This window comes from Camelus bactrianus, chromosome 11 (assembly GCF_048773025.1).
Source record: "Camelus bactrianus isolate YW-2024 breed Bactrian camel chromosome 11, ASM4877302v1, whole genome shotgun sequence".
Lineage (NCBI taxonomy): Eukaryota > Metazoa > Chordata > Mammalia > Artiodactyla > Camelidae > Camelus > Camelus bactrianus.
The window spans coordinates 12051348-12064527 of NC_133549.1; the positions used below are offsets into that span (position 1 = coordinate 12051348).

Consider the following 13180-nt stretch of genomic DNA (forward strand, 5'->3'; position numbering starts at 1 on the left):
ACACCCACAGCTAACATCATACTCAATGGTGAAAAACTGAAAGCATCTCTTCTAAGATCAGAAACGAGACAAGGATGCCCACTCTCACCACTTTTATTTAGCACAGTTTTCGAAGTCCTAGCCACAGCAATCTGAGAAGACAAAGAAATTTTTAAAAATCCAAATAAGAAAAGAAGACGTACAACTGTCACTGTTTGCAGATAACATGATACTTTACACAGAAAATCCTAAAGATACTACCAGAAAACTAGAGCTCATCAATGAATTCAGTAAAGTTGCAGGATACAAAATTAATACTCAGAAATCTGTTGCAATTCTATAAACAACCAAATATCAGAAAGAGAAATTAAGAAAGTAATCACATTTACCATCACAGCAAAAAGAATAAAATACTTAGGAATAAACCTACCTAAGGAAGCAAAAGACCTGTAAAACTGTAAGATGCTGATTTAAATGGAATACCACTCAGCTGTAAAAAATGATAAAATAATGCCATTTGCAGCAACATGGATGGCCCTGGATAATGTCATTCTAAGTGAAGTAAGCCAGAAAGCGAAAGAAAAATACCATATGATAATCACTCATATGTGCAATATAAAAAAAAAAAGACAAATGAACTTATATATAAAACAGAAACAGACTCACAGACATAAAATACAGACTTGTGGTTGCCAGGGGGAGGGGAGTGGGACGGGATAAACTGGGAGATTGACATTTGCAGATACTGACTGGTATATGTAAAATAGGTAAGTTTATACTGTATAGCACAGGGAAATATACTCAATACCTTGTAGTAGCTTATGGTGAAAAAGAATATGAAAATAAATATATGTATATTCATGTATGACTGAAGAATTGTGCTGTACACCAGAAATTGACACAACATTATAAAGTGACTTTATCTCATTTAAACAAAAAACATGCTGATTTAAGACACTGAAGGCAACACAAACAAATGGGAAGACATAAAGTGTTCTTGGATTGGAAGAATGGATATTGTTAAAATGACCATACTACCCAAGCAATACGAGTAGCCAAAACAATCTTGAGAAAGAACGGAGCTGAGGAATCAGGCTCCCTGACTTCAGAATATACTACAAAGCCACAGTAATCAAAACAGCATGGTACTAGCACAAAAACAGACACACAGATCAATGGAACAATATAGAAACTCCAGAAATAAACCCACAACTTATAGCCAATTAATCTATGACAAAGGAGGCAAGAATATACAATGGAGAAAAGACAGTTTCTTCAATAAGTGGTGCTGGGGAAACTGGACAGCTACATGAAAAAGACAAATTAGAAGGTTCTCTAACATCATATACAAAAATAAACTCAAAATGGATTAAAGCCCTCAATGTAAGATCAGATATCATAAAACTCCTAGAGGAAGACATAGGCAGAACTCTTTGACATACTTTGCAGCAATATTTTTTGGAATCTGTCCCTAGAGTAGTGGAAATAAAAAACAAAAATAAACAAATGGGACATAATTCAACTTAAAGCTTTTGAACAGCAAAGGAAACCATATACAAAACAAAAGGACAACCTACAAAATGGGAGAAAATATTTGCAAATGATGCAACCGACAAGGGACTAATTTCCAAGATATATAAGCAATTCACACAAAAACAACCACCACCACCACCTAATCAAAAAATGGGTAGAAGATCTAAATAGACATTTCTCCAAAGAAGACATACAGATGGCCAACAGGCACATTAAAAATGCTTAACATCACTAATTATTTGAGAAATGCAAATCAAAACTACAATGAGGTATCACCTCACACCAGTCAGAATGGCCATCACCAAAAAGTCTACAAATTGTAAATGTTGGAAAGGGTGTGGAGAAAAAGGAGTCCTCCTACACTGTTGGTGGGAATGCAATTTGGTGCAGCCACTATGGAGAACAGTATGGACATTCCTTAAAAAACTAAAAATAGTGTTACCATATGATCCAGCATCCTTTTCCTGGGCATACATCTGGAAGGAACCTTAATTCAAGAAGATACACTCATCCTAATGTTCATAGCAGCACTATTTACAATACCCAAGGCATGGAAACAACCTAAATGTCCATCGACAGATGATATATAAAAAATGGAATACTACTCAGCCATAGAAAGGAATGAAATATGCCATTTGTAGCAACATAGATGGACCTAGAGATTATCATATGAAGTGAAGTAAATCACACAGAGAAAGACAAATACCATATGATATTATTTATACATAGAATCTAAAATGACACAAATGAACTTATTTACAAACCAGGAAGTGACTCACAGACATAGAAAACAAACTTACGATTACCAAGAGGGGAAGGGGAGAAAGAGGGATAAAACGGCTATGTACAGAATACATAAACAACAAAGTCCTACTGTATATCACAGGGAAATATATTCAATGGCTTGTAGTGACCCGTAATGAAAAAGAATATATATATAATCACTATGCTGCACACCAGAAACTAACACAACTTTGTAAATCAACTATACCTCAATTAAAAAATGTTAAAAAATAAAGTACACTGAAATAAGAGAATTAGTAGTACTACTTTTATTGAGAAGTTTAAACTAAAGGAAAAATGTAAAGCCTATAATCCATTCAAGAATAGAAGATTACTTTTATTGTAGATAATGAATCTAAAGGGACTTGCTTGATGTATTTGGTACTAGTATTAGAAGGACTCCGTGTACTCTAAGTGCTTGGGTCATAACACTGCACAACACAGACTTCCCTTTTGTAGATTTCCATAAAACAGGTCAACCGCCCGCTACACCCAGTCACTGCCTTGGTGTTCAAAAGCACAGGCTCCTAAGCGCACATCAAAGAACAGCATTCCAACAAATTCAGATCTCCTTTAGCATCAAGTAACAACTGATCAAAACCAGCAAAATCTTACCGCTAGCTATTATCAATATCCAAAGCATCTTTACTCCATGGTATGAACAAATCCTCCAACATGGGGTTTTCTTCCACTCTAATAGCAAAGAATAATTCTAAATATGCAAAGTATCACTATCAGGAGAAAAGGCTACCTCCTGGAACCGTCACTCCTGTAGATTCGCAGGGTTGGATGAGACGTGGAGGAAGCAGGTACCAGCACGACTGCATTCACTTCTACAACCTGGGAAACCAGGGAACTAGGAAGAGTAAGGCACTACTGCCTCCTGTCCTACAGGAAATCTGTGGGCCACTTAAAAGGGGAGCCCCAGCGGAAGACCTCTCAGCCTGCACTACTGCCATCGTGCTGCTACTGTGTAGGTAGAGCAACAACTTAATGACACAGAATGCTCCATGCGTGTCCACTACACGACAGCACTACAACCAGGAATTCTTCTGCTTGAGGGATAACAAGAGGCCCCAAGGAGTAGGGTTTAAGCATTTTTAAGTATAACTTTAAAACACAGCAAAGGCTTAATTTTCTCAAGATATTATTCTACTCCCCTTGAAAAATAAAAATGGCTATTTTCAGCCCATTGCGGCTCTGGCATAACAGATAATCAAGCTTCCAGTACGCTGCAGACTGACTCGATCACAGAAGGATGGCAGTATTTTCCTATCCAACAATGCCCCCGAGTACATCCTTGGAAGGGAGGAAGATAGAAATTTTTCCCTCTCTCTTCCCCACAGTGGAGCAGGGTAACAATCTCTAGCATGGTTGGCATCCTCTTACAGCATCTAGTAACTGCTATTCTTGGTTCTTATACTTCTGATGTTATACCTTGTTTTACTAACTACAATTTCAAATTGACTAGAAGTTATATTTTCCATGTATTTGTATTTTTAATATTAAAAAAGCCTCAGAAGTTTTCAGTCACTAAGATTATATCCAAAAACTATCAAGTCACAAGGCAGTACTTATCTGTTTCTTCTTAAGTTTCCTTAATGCTAACTTTCATTAACACCAGATTGTCACTTCTAATGCAAAAGTAGAAATGAACAGACTGATAACATTTTCCTCTTTCACTACCAATAAAATTGATGTTTGGAAGCTGAGAGTCATTGTATTATCACTGCTATTTTAAATCAACCCACAAAAATAGAAATAGATGTTCTCTCAACACAAGTTCTATGAAAGTATCATTCTACCTTCACCACTGATTCAATCATACCTCAATAAAAATAATTTTTAAAATGTCAGTAATTTTCCAGCTTAAAGTCAACTAGATTTAGTTAGCAATAGGAAGCCTGGGTACCCAACTTGCCTGTTTGAAAAAAATGGCAAACAAGTATTCCTAAAGGCCTCAGTATGCTCAGTGCCGATCTTATTAACTGGCACAGAGCAGGCACAGAATGGGTACTCGTGGATGGATTGACAGAGTGGATGATGAATGGATAGAATCAGGTGAGCAAGCAAGGAGAAAGGAAAAGCAGAAGGAAGAGAGAAAGAAGACCTAAAGGATCCCCAAATCCAAAAAGTGTATCTGGTATGATACAGACAGTAAGTCCAGAGACACGGGGTTGGGTGACTGCCAGCCAGGTCTCCTGGTAAAGATACGAAACAGGAAAACGGATGCTTTCTCAGATGCTAAATCAAGAGAGACAAATAGTGTGTTGCAAGAAAGTAAAAACTGCTAGACAAAGGCACAAAGCCAGGAAAATGAAAAGAATGTTCACAGAGCAGTAAGCGGACTAGTTCATCTAAAGTAGAGAGTTTATGAAGGAACCTGGGAGGTTAAGGCTGCAAAGTCAGGCGAGTGTAGCCAGACCCTGCAGAACATAAATGCTGAGGGGGTCAGCTTGCACCTCGCCTACCCCACCCCTCCTTTAAAAATCAGCACCTCCCCGTAATTACACAGTCCTACCCCCTTCATATGCTTTTTAAATCCAAATCCCCCCAAAATATCGTTTCTGATAAAATGACAAAAAGGTTTACAGTTGTAGAAAATGCAAAAAAAGAAAAAAAAAACTGATGTATAAACAATTTGCAAAAAACCTACTGACTAGAAATAATCATTTCCAACTAGCATCTGATTATATCCTTCCCAGTATTTGTACACAATTTCAGAGTTGTTTTGTTATGATTTGACAAATGTGGTCTGGACCTCTTTGAACAATGTAGTCTATTAGGGCAATAAATCAGCCCAGGAATGCAAACAGCACCAACTGTGCGTCTCCTACGCACCAGGCAGAGCTGTAGGGGCTTTACATTGACTATTTCATTTAATCCTAGCATCATTAATTTGAAATTGTTCCTCCACCTTCATGCATATGAGAAATAATTACTGGAGAGTCACCTAACTAAACAGCAAGCTAGGATGCAGATATACCTGGAATAACAGTAGTTATAGTACCTACTGCTGCCATCACCCAACTGTGCATGTTAGCATCTTTTTAATAGAATCAGAAGGAAACACTGCTCTAAGTGCACCTGCTCAATTTCAATTTCATGGCTTGCATCTGAATGCCTCAGTGCACTAAAAACCAGGCCAGTCCTCAGCTCATAAAAGCAGTCACCAAAACCCATCACTGAAGCTACTGGAGTACTTGACTTCAGTCCAAACCACAGCCTTAAAGAAACCATGAGAAAGGATGCTTTAGACCAAACTGAAATGATTTGAGGACAGTGCTCCCGGTCCCAGCTTATGATGCAATTCCTATTCAGATATATGAAACCCAGTGAGGCAAGACATAGGGGAAAGAACAGCCTTCTCTTCATCCCTTTTCCTGTTATGGTAACACGCATACATTATACAGAGCAGGGGCGATTTCTGACCTTCGCTCGTTTACTGGACAGTAACTGGACAGCTACATTCTGTCCAATGCTACTGCTACAAGTAAGACAGCTCCTGGCTTTAAAACGTTCACAGCCTAATAACTCATTTAAGAAGCTATGTGAGAAAGTCTGTACTCCTAGAGTGGGTCCTTCTACTTTGTTGTAAAAATCAAGATAACTTTTAGAAAATTCAAAATGAGAATCACATAACCTAAATTCTAAAGCCCAAGCCCTTTAGAGATTAGCCAGTCCTCCAAGGCTCAACTGACACACTGCATTATTTTACTCACATTAACAACAGACTTGATTTCCAAATGGACCATTTACTAGCTTAACGCCCTTAAGCAAGTTACTTCACTCTCCTGACCTTGGGTAGTTAACTCATTGGGAAAACGAGGATAAACAGCTACACCTCAAGACTGTCAAAAGGATTGGAGATAATTATATGATGCACCAACAACACAGAGCCTGGCATTTAGTAGAAGTGCAATAAATATGGCTATCGTCATAATCACAGGATTTATAAGCCAATAACAAGTTGATCAGAAAAATCAAATTAGAAGTAATGGGGGGGGGGTACAGGAAGAAGAGACCAAAGATAGTTCTAAGAATAAATAGCTCAAAAGAAGGAAAAAGTCAAGAAAATCACATAGATACAAAAACTTCAGAAACAGCCAACTGGAGTCACCAGTCCATTACACTTCAATAGCTGATCAGGGCAACACCAATGTTTTCACAGTATGTAACCATGATGTGCCTAAAGATGTCATTAAGCCATTGAAAACAGATGAACCATTTATTCCATGGGTTTAAAAAAAGACAGATAAGCACATAATTGACTTTGGAAAGATTCTTATCAATAGTGATTTAGCATCACAAATTTAACATTTTACTTGTCTGAACTTTAATTAACTGTAAAATTCGAATAACAAGCTTCTGCTATTCTTACTGTGCAAAGGAATCTCTCAAATTTCAGAGCACTTTTTCTACTAACCACTGAAAAAGATGTCTTTTCAAACATTCACTGTAAAATTTCTGTGCGGAGGCAGCATCAGTTCCTTAACAGCTAAAACAAGATAAAATACTGGTCCCCATTATAGCTAAAGGTTTCCATATCTGCCAAAGAAACAAACATGTGCCCTGGAGGTCTCTTTTCACTTGAATTTTCTGCCTACATTTAGAAGGTAGTAGAAAGCAAAAAACATCTGTTCCTTCCGGCAGAGCTGACAACCCTCATTCTATGGTTTAAAAATAAAAGATGTTCATAGAAGTTTATAGCTATAAAGATCACCTGCTTCAAAGACAGCTGGCAATTAATTGATCCAAAGATATGCAAATTAAGGCCAGAAAACAATTTCCTAAGGACAATGCTAGTGCTCCCCAGGGCTCTAGTAATTTCCAAGACACCCATAAAACAGTGGAGGATGGTAAAGAACCAATTGTGAAGCCAGATGACAAGAAAACAGACAACAGCTGAGAAACACAGGCCTGCGTCAATCTGTTTTCAATCTACCACCTTAAGAATAGCTTCCATGAGAGCTGCCTGGAGAAAATCTGCTTCATCCTGATCAGCAATCACTCTGCATCCAGCCCAACGAAGGCCAGCCAGATGTTCAACAATTAAAGGAATTCACCTTATTAATAACAGAATCTAGAAAATCTCACAAGTGAAGTCCTTAAATTCTATAATTGTTAGAAGTTTATATTCTATGGGGTGTCTTCGTGTTGAATATCCAAAAATCAGTAATAAGCAAGAACATTCAGACTTGGATCGGTGGACTCAGCTCCTATTTCTGGCTCTGCCTCTGAATGAATCACAGCATGACCTTGAAAAAGTTTCATCTCTTTATTTACCTCCATTTGCCAACAATTACAAGATTAGGTTAAATCTACCAATTTTTTTTTAATTTTTAAAGAAAGTGAGTAGGTGAGGTAAATGTACGGAAGCTGCTACACAAATATCTACTGGTCACTGACCAACTATATCCAAGCATCAAATATAAAGGAGGTGATGCCCATATTACAGCAACCACCTCTGCACAGTAAATAAAATTCTGCTTGGAGAGGTCAACAAAGCCCGGGTCCCTTCTGAACAGGACTCCTTTATGAGTCCCAAATTTCATACTTGGAAATACTTAGCAAATTAAAATGAAATGCTAGTTCCAGGAACACATTTTTTTTTCCCTTAAGGAAAACAAAACTTCAACCTATTTGGAGTCCTATGATCTTTAGGACAAGTCAATCCTTCTATGAATTCCTCTTTCCTCATCCCTTGTCAAGGAGATCAGTCACACACTTGATGCACCCTGAGTACCGTACTGCGTATCTCTGTGTGTGTGAGCCTTGGAGAGGCAGAACCATGATTTAAAGGTCTTTATATCACCTAGCATCTAACATATTGCCTGGCACAATATGGCTGCCTGGTATAAATATATTTCCAAACTCTAACGCTGCTAAGAGCCACCATTAATATTAATAAATGATAGACCTGATCATGGTGACATTTTCACTAAAAAATAATTTATACATTATGAATTTTACCTAGATATAGATGAAATACTCAATTTCTCACCATCATTAAATTCACAAAAACTAAATAGGAACTTTCCAATTCTCTTCCTTAGAAATCAGTTTTGTTTTTTGTTTTTTCACAATTTATCTCATAGATATTAGACTGTAAACATTCCTTTTAACTTAACCTACTCAATAAAGGGGAGGGAGAAGTAAAAGAGGGGGGATAAGCATGCAGAATCAATACAAGAGGCTACTCTTAGTTGTAAGAATATATAAATAAATGTAAAATAAGAGAGCCTGGAGATCAAAATTAAAATGTGGTCGTACCACAACATTAACAGCATTTAGCTACCTAAGAAGTAGCATGCTTGTTGAGAAGCATCACCTCCTGTTCTAAAGAAAACCTATTTATTAAAGTAATAGAATATAAGATATTAAGCTTTTCAAATCACGTTTGAAAATTATAATTATTCAAATACTTATCACAACCTACTTATACTTGCATAAATCTTCATTTTCCCTTGCTCCTTAAATTCCTACCCTCAATATTTCATCTAAAAATTAAGAGAAGTTAGTAAACATGAAACAAACTGACATTCTACCAGTGAGTACTTCAGGTAAGGCCTTGGGACCTAAGTAAGCATAAACTCATCATACTACTTGACATCTACCACAGTGAGCTGACCCTTCAGCTAGCTTTGTGATGCCTGGCAGAGCCCATACCAGCGGCTAGGGAATGTACCAGCAGGATCACGTGTGCTTTTGGCTAGCTCACCCTCACTATCCCCAAGCCACACCCTGTTCTGATTGGCCCAGGAAACCAAACGCAAATGATCCCTAACATTCTATACCACTATTTAATAATTTTCTACAAGCATGTAACAGATTTGGTTGCATCAGCAAACAGGAGTGACCACTCAGTTCACTAAGGAGTCCACCCAGATCCCTGAGAAACCACAAGTACATGCGTGCACATACACATGTGTATCAGAGCTGTCCTAGAATAGACGATTTGTCCAAGGACCATCAACAATCTTGCTATTTTTAATGCTGTGGGATGAGGAAGGAAAGAGAACGATGGCTTTTCAAACGGTGCAAAAAAGGAGATTATCTGCCTGGCGTCACCCTGGACATAGAGAAGCACAGATATTTTGGCGAAGTGAACAGAGTGGCCCTTTCTCGAGAGGACTTAGGCTAGATATGGCTAAGCTGCTCCTTTAAGATCCTGCATGAAAACAGACATTTCCCCGATAGGCAGGCGCCCTGGACCCTGCAGGCCCGGCGCTCACCTGCGAACACATCCTGGAGGCCGCCTGCCCGGCGCTGCGGCAGGTGCGCGGAGCCCCCAGCCCCGGGCGCGCGGCCCAGCTCCGCGGTCCAGTCGGCCGACCGGCTGCGGCCCGCTCGGGGCTTCCTGGCCGGGACGGCCGCGGCGGCAGTGACAGGTCTGGTCCCCCGGTCCAAGGAGGACTCCGGCCGTCTCTGGACCCTGGGGCTGTGGCTGGGGGACGGAGACGGGGAAGGCCCGGGCGAGCTGAGCTGCCGGGTGGTGGTCCTGACGTAGCAAGGGGCGAGGAGCGGGCGGGGCCTGAGGCAGCGCGGGCTGCGAGAGGGGCTGCCGGGCAGGGAGGCGGCCGAGGGGGCGCCGGGGATCGGCGCCCCCTCCTCGTACGAAGCCCCCGGCCTCCGCGGTGCTTCTCCCACCACCGGGCCGCACTCCGCCCCCGGGGACCCTCGAGGGGCGTCCTCGAAAGCGTCCTCCTCGCCTTCCTCGTCCGTGTCCCCAGCCCCTCGCACAGGGACTCCGGCCGCGCGCTCCCCGGGTGCAGACCCAGGAGACGGCAAGGCGGCGGTCGCGGGAGGGTCTGCAGCCGGGGGCCGGTCAGGGCGCGCGGGCAGCGCCTCCTCGGCACTGGGGCCTGGCAGGGGTCGGTCCAGGCCCAGCAGGGCCCCGGGCTGGGGAGTGGCGGACGGGGGCGACGCTGCGGGCGACTCGAGGCCCTGGGACTGATGCTGCAGCTGCTGGAGGCGAATCGCCTGCTGGATATCCGAGAGCAGATCCTCCTGCTCCGTAGCCGAGTGAAAGCTGTAGAGGTCTGTGTCCGACCCCGAGCTGGTCCTTTGTCCATCCTGCGCCCCTGCCGCAGTCTCTGAATCCTCGGCGACCGCCGGGCCCCCGACCCCGGCCTTGGCCGACCCGGGGCCACCGGGTCGTGTCACCTCGAAAGGGTCAGCACACTCAGTATCTGACAGGCCCGTCTCGTCGGCCGAGAGGCTGAGGTCTGGGGTTTTGGTGACCAGGGAGTGGGCGCTGTCCAGCTCTCCGGCCTGCAGGGCCTGGGGGTCCAGCACATCCTCACGGGAGCCGCCGGAACCTCTCCCCTTAGACAGGGTCTTCCTGATCCGCAGATTGGAAAAGACCGAGGCTCTGGGGTCCGACTTACTCTTCTTCCTGCCCGGCTCCCCGCCGCCGCCGGCCCCCTTGCCGTGCCTGCCCGGCGCCTTCTTGCCCCCGCCCCCCTTCTTTGTGCCCTCCGCGTCGCGGAGCCCGGCAGCGTCCTCGCCGCCGCCACCTCCGTGCGGGGCATCGCCTGCGCTCCTCTTCGGCTTCGCGTCCTGGTTCCCCATGCTGCTGCTGCTGCCTCCCGCCGCGGGCGCTCAGGCCATACCGGCCCCTCAGCCCGGCCGCGCTGGGCTCCCGGCAAGTCCGGCGGCCCCGCGAGCCGTTGGGAGGGAAGGAGGCCGCCTCGCGCACCTGCCGCGCTTCGCACAGGGCGCCGCGGCTGCGCCCGCCCGGGCCGGAGCGAACACGCTCACGGAGCGCCGCCAATGGCCGCGGGGAACGCACCGGGCCCCGCCCCCAGGCCCCGCCCCCGCTAGGTCCCTTGGCCCCGCCCCCAGCCTCTGAAGCGGGAAGAGCGCCCCTCTGTCTCTGGGACCTTAAGCTCCGCCGCCGCCGGAATCGACTGCCAAACAGCTTGGCAGCTGGAAGATGCACACTAACAAAAACGAAAATTTTTAAAGGGGAAAAGGGAAGCCAAATTCCCGTTTAGAGGTGCGATAACGTAAGGCCACATACACTGCCCCCTCCAACCTGCCTGCAGAAACATGGCTCTTCAATAAATATTGGTTGAATGGGTTGTTCTTTTCTTTAATAATTGATCACCTTAAACACTTAATGTACTTGCCGTATGGTTTGGGAAAGATTACTTACACATAGTGCTGCTTTTATGTTCATGCAGAGCTTGCATCTCCATGAGAGAACACTGGCTGTCATTTCAAAATTTCATTTTTCAAACTTTTTTTGACAAAATGGCAAGGTGGGGGAATCAAAATACTGAGATTAGACTTGATTAAAATGCTAATCTCTAAATTTCTCTTTATTTACCATATAAAGCAAACAGCATTTATATTCAAAAAGGGTGCACATACTTAACTCCCAGGAGGTCAAGCTCATCAATATTAAACATGTCCCTATTGTTGCCACCTACAAAAAAGGAAAAGACAAAAGGAAACACCCTTGGCACTAACACAAGAAATCACATGGTATGCCATAAACCACCACTCTCCCAAGCAAACCCTTCAAGACAGACTTTGTCCCTGCCTTTACTATGAAAGTTTGCAACAGTTCACTGAATAGGCGAGCAAAATTTGCCACCCCAAAATGTGTGTCTATGGCATTAGGATTAATTATAGCTGATTATTTTTAAGAAACAGAAGACTAAGGAAGTCTTTCTTTTTACCTCCCACTTTGCTGCCTAAAGAATTCAAATAGAGCTGAATAGAGCTATGACTAGTGGTATCTGCAAGGAGTGAGTGCTGGGTGTGATGGGGAATCAGTGGGCCTAGAGATCAGAGTCCACTCAGTCCCTTGTTTCTGAGCGGCCCAGCAGACATTCGTTTACCAAACACTTCTGCTTTTCTATCTCCACATGAATTCTCTTGCTCCCCTTTGAAGTCCCAGACTGCTATACCCAGCATCCCCTGCTGTCTGTGGCTGAAGACAGTATTTAAGTTGAGGGCTTCAGCCATTCTGGCAAATCACTCAGTTTTCCTGGGTCTCTCCTATGCACGTTATTAAACTTTTGTCTGATATTCTCCTGTTATTCTGTCAATTTAATTCTTAGACCAGCCAGAAGAACCTAGAAGGGTACAGAAAAATTTCTTCCTTCCTGATTTTCTTAACATTCTTCTTCAGTATTAAGATAAAAATTTTCCTCATTGCAAATCTTGTCACTATTTTAATTACTTAGAAATTTAGTTATCTATATTTAAACGGCCTGTTTAAACATCATTGGCATTTAAAGAAGCTCCAAGCAGTAAATTAAAATAAGGTTAAAGTGGCATAAATCAATAATGTTACAAGTATTTAAGTTAGAAGTTAATTGTTAATTACTTTGCAAACACGAAATTCCCAGCCAACATGTTAGTATTTTTAAAGTAAGCCCAAAGGAGGAAAAAACACTACATATTATATGATGCGTTTTAAATGTAGCAAGCAAATATTATTGCGAACCAACATTTTAAACCTCCCTCCTTAACCATTTTATCAAAAATACATTTTTTAAGGTCCTATAATTCTGTGGTGCAAAAACATCATGCAGCAATAATTGCTAGCCTTTTTCTAATTATTTTCTTAAAATAGATGATAACTTATGGCCTGCTGGCCAGTTACCCTCAGGTGGCCCTTTTGAGTAAATGGTCCTGAGAAAGCAACTTTAATAACTGCCAGGGTACTATCCCAGTCTCTGAGCAATTCCAGAGTCCTTGAAAAGCCTTTATTTCACGTCTTTCACTGCTCTCTTCTAGAATCCAGGCTCCACAGAGGGCATATTTTGCCTTAGGCTTTAAGAATTTTCTGCTTCTTTGAGTACTGAAGTACTATGGATCTTATTTTTGCTTTTTCTTTAATAAGACGTCTTTGATTCTGAGCTATTTG

The 13180-nt window shown here is 42.5% G+C and overlaps 1 protein-coding gene across 4 annotated transcripts in view; it reads right to left on the reverse strand.

The window, feature by feature from the left end:
* Positions 1–11031, reverse strand: part of FMN2 (formin 2) — a 285811-nt gene extending 274780 nt beyond the window's left edge. For all 4 annotated transcript variants that reach the window (XM_074373220.1, XM_074373219.1, XM_074373221.1 and 1 more), the window contains exon 1: positions 9531–11031. In XM_074373220.1, the coding sequence (XP_074229321.1) occupies positions 9531–10869 (1339 nt within the window). In that variant the 5' untranslated portion in view covers positions 10870–11031. The remainder of the gene's footprint in view (positions 1–9530) is intronic.
* Positions 11032–13180: the final 2149 nt, after the last annotated feature.